At 33.5% G+C, this 4260-nt stretch overlaps 1 protein-coding gene and 1 non-coding gene across 2 annotated transcripts in view; one reads left to right on the top strand and one right to left on the bottom strand.

Moving 5' to 3' along the window:
- LOC117122337 overlaps positions 1-1861 on the bottom strand; it is a gene marked incomplete in the record, with an annotated part of 2606 nt that extends 745 nt beyond the window's left edge. The window contains 4 exon segments of the mRNA XM_033267901.1: positions 233-283; positions 882-964; positions 1172-1229; positions 1607-1861. Coding sequence (XP_033123792.1) covers positions 233-283; positions 882-964; positions 1172-1229; positions 1607-1661 — 247 coding nt within the window.
- A 514-nt stretch (positions 1862-2375) lies between these two features.
- On the top strand, positions 2376-2446 carry Trnag-ccc. The gene has a single exon. It is a non-coding gene; the product is annotated as a tRNA-Gly (tRNA).
- Positions 2447-4260: the final 1814 nt, after the last annotated feature.

Here is a 4260-nt window from a genome sequence, read left to right as displayed (position 1 = left end):
CTTGAGACAGGGTATGCACTACTCATTAAAAAGAGGGCCACCATTTTTAAAGTATGTTATTAGTCAATGCAAGCATCTGTTCCACTTTGCAATAGAACAATTCTGTGCAATCTCATGGGCCCAGGTATCTGCAGGTCCTTCATAAAGTGGATATTGCACATTGTAAACAGTTTCATATTAAAATACTCAAATCTAAAAATGTCATATTCATTTTTGAGCACTTAGTACTTACTTTTTTTCCCACTTCTTTGGTCGTTTAACTGCTTTTCCGTTTTCTTCCACGCTTTAAAAAGAAAATTGCATAATCAATCCACTAAAATGTATTAAATGTGTTGCTGAGCTGAATAAACTATTGTTAATATTGTTTAATAAAATGAAACTAAATTCAATATTTGAAAGGTGTGTCAAGGAAACTCAGACCATAAAATAATTAGGCCATTGTCACACCAGGTTTAAAGTCAGGCTCCGGAGGAAAACATTTTTTTGATATGTTGTATAACTAATTTTTCTAAGACAGAAAAAAGTAGTTTGATCAAAAAAAGAGCAACGGTGAATGAGATACGAATTTTTAAATATTCAAAAATCTGTACCTCGTTCACCGTTCCCCAGTTTTTCGTCAAACAACTTTTTTCTGTCTTAGAAAAATCAGTTCTACAACATATCAAAAATTGTTTTTCCTCTGGAGTTGGACTTTCTAATTCTGATTTGTTATTTGTGTGGATGGCATTAGGATAATGAAATTCATTTAAGACTGAACAATAGCCACAGCCAATAAATAAATCGTTGATGGTCTAAAGTAAAGGTGCTATCTTGGTAATGATATATAGAAGTTTAGGGTTAGCAGATAGTGCATCCTAGCCACTGCCATAAATCATACACACCGTCTGATAACATCTTGACATTTGCCAAGTGCTCTTGAGTATGCGTGGTAGCCTGAAAATAAGGTCTTGGTGATGCCTGTGCACTGAAATGTTGAAACACAAATCAAAGGTACTGTATATAAATTTAAATCATATTCATAATCTGAGTAAGTCCTGGTCTATATATAATTATCAATATTAATATTTAGATTTAGGTCATTCACTGACAAATTTCATTCAACATTTTGAACTAAATACACTTCAATTAAATTGAAAAAAACAATTAGTAATAAATAATTTGGAAAACTTACTTCATATCTTTTTTAATTTCCCGACCTTCAGAATTATTTTCTAGTTGCTGAGAATATCCTTTAAAAACGGAAGTAATAGGATAAATCGTTTGTAATAAATCATAGGCTCTGGGGCTGGGTTACAAAGGCATAAACAAAAACTAATTAAGGCAAGAGTTTGAAGTCTTGGCCTAGCAAGAGTTTTTTCATCTTCTTTTGTGACTGAAGTCTGAGGGTCGGTCCTGATTAATCAGCTCTTTTGGCTAGATTAATGATGATGGCCACCCTCACAAGATATTGTTGAAAACAGATACAGCCTTCATATCGATATATACCTGGGGGGGGGGGGGTAGGCCCTGTACTACAGCCCTACCACTGACCAGTGGCAGTAGTAAGTAACAACATGCCACATGGCCCTACACTCGCCTTCCTAGTTCTACAGGCCTCCTTACTCACCTCCTCGTCTGCTTTGAACATTAATTTTACAGGGACCCTTACTCAAGTTGTACATCGTATCTTATATCATCTCATTTCTTAAGCGAAACATGTATGCAAGATATAACTATTACAAAACAACAATCATATAAAACTCCCTGACATGTGTAATTTTGTTCACTTCTTATGCGTACTACATAAAATCACCATGCTCGTAATGCAAGGCGAAGGGGGACGGATGGATCGATCGATCGGCGATCGGTCGTCGAATGTAGAAAATCCATATCTCAAAAGCACAGAAATAAAATATGCGTTGCACTCTCATGTTTCGCGTTCTTCCAATCCATTTGTTTTCAAACGCGTCTCGAATTGAACAATTTCTTATAGAAATCATGACGGGATTAGAAAAGATTCAGTAGGAATATGCCAATATTAGTAAATACTTGCTTTAGCATAGGTATAATAGCAAATAACATTTACGGAGCGATCGGGAATTTGATTGTTTAGGTTGACAAAACGCGTTTACCTGGATAAACAACACATTATCACATGGGAAAAGACGTAAAAGGTCATCGCAGTATCAGAAATTTACGTTTACTCTGGTACATTTTCAAGGAATTACGTTATATCATTCATATGGCCTAGGCTAGGGTCTGTAGTTATGTTTTATATTGGAAAATCGGTGAAACCATGAAGTGGAACCTACTATTATTATAGTATAACTAAATTGTAAGTCTAGGCGTTTCTAAATAAAAATTACAAACGATAAATGCACGAAAATGCCCTTGAAGCACTGCTGGTGTAATGGTATCATGCAAGATTCCCATTCTTGCGACCCGGGTTCGATTCCCGGGCAGTGCAACGTTTTTTTTCCCCCCATTTTTTTGACTTCATAAAGGTGAAATGAAACCTGGAAGTTTAGAAGAATATGAACAATACAATAGGCCATCGGTAAATTAATATGAATTGTCGATGCTTTGAATTACTCTAAGATGTTGAGAATTACATCAAGCCTTCTTGAGGTCACAAGTTGTATACATTCTATTTTAGAGGTTATTTTGTTGGTCCTCAGGCAAGTCAACTCATTTGAGTGGAATATAGAAATCAACACTCTTTAAAATGCCGGTATTTAAATAGGTTATTTGCTTTCTTATCAAAAAAAAAAAAAAAAAGGTTATTTGCTTTCTTATCCAAAAAAAAAAAAAAAAGAGAAAGAGAGGAATCAAAGTAAATAAACAAAATGTATCTTTTAAAAACTTTAATGACAAATAATAACATACTGTATGTGTTTTCCTTCTCAATGCTTTCAATGTACCATACCTTGTATAATGTTTTATATGTGTTACTGCAAATAAAACAAATAAAGTCATGACATTCAATAATACTCTACCCAGTTGCGGAGTCAAAGGGGACAGCCACACCGCTTCTATAATCATGGAGGTATAATCATGGAGGTATTAAATAATAATACATCCATGGTATAATTATTTAATAATACCGCCATGGTATAATCATCTATGGTATAATTTATCATTGTAAGGTTCCCACACAGGTGGTGTGCCGATACAAAAGCGTTTAGGCCTAGGCTAATCAGACTGATTGACTCTTGATGCATGTGAAATACTAATGAAGCCTTATAGAAATGTTATTTCAAAAAGTTTGCATCCGGGTTCACATAAAAAACAGAGGAAAGAAAAGAGGAAATCTCTTTGGCCATGAATACTGTATCACACCTAACTCTTAGTCGTCCTATGCTGTATATAAGCATAGAGAAAATATTTTCTCTATGATATAAGCTACACATAGGGCCTATTTGCCTGCATCATATCAAAGGAGCGGAAATATTATTTATTGGTAAGTAGCGACAAAAGCGATCGTTTTATTAATATTATTATTATTATTTATAATAATAATAATAATAATATATTATTATTATTATTATTTTATTATTATTATTATTATTGTTATTATTATTATTTTTATTATTATTATTATTATTATTATTATTAGTATTATTAGTATTATTAGTATTAGTATTGGGTATGTGTGACAAATCATAACTAGGGGCGGCAAAGGTTGTGATACGATACGATACGATTTATTGGGTTCACTTTTAGATCAGTGGCACCCATCACTTAGATGGTGCACCCATTAACAATATAAAATATAAGCAAAGGAAAGCAAAAGACAGTTCAAAAACAACAAAAGGATAAATAGCATAACAAAAACAAAATCAAGCAATTTACAGTAAAATTTTACCCTTATTATCTAAAAAAATTCTTACTAAAATATAGTAAGTAAACTGAATGAAACACACTGAGCTGCACAACAACCTGTACTTAGAAGTCGTGTGAAGTTACCGGATTATTTATTTATTAATTTTCTTTTCTACGGACCAGGGCAGAATTAAAGTCAAATTCAGTATAATATTACAGGTTCTTGTACAGCTCATTGCGTTTCATCCAAGCAATATAAAGGTATTTTTTTACAATAAAAAACTAACTATCTGAGTTGTTTAAACAGAATTGTAATACTGCCAACATTTTGAAGTTGACGCGAAATAGCCCAAGTTGACGCGAAATATCATAAGTTGACTCGAAATAGACCAAGGTTGATGTTAGGGCGAATAATGTAAGATAAGGAGGAGGCGAGGAAGGGAGGAGGCAGTGGAGTGT

The sequence above is a fragment of the Anneissia japonica genome, unplaced genomic scaffold, assembly GCF_011630105.1.
Source record: "Anneissia japonica isolate Jap-2015-1 unplaced genomic scaffold, ASM1163010v1 scaffold287968_len422783_cov224, whole genome shotgun sequence".
In the NCBI taxonomy this organism is placed as follows: domain Eukaryota; kingdom Metazoa; phylum Echinodermata; class Crinoidea; order Comatulida; family Comatulidae; genus Anneissia; species Anneissia japonica.
Note: the sequence above shows the minus strand (reverse complement) of the source record. Positions and strands in the feature narration are given on the sequence as shown.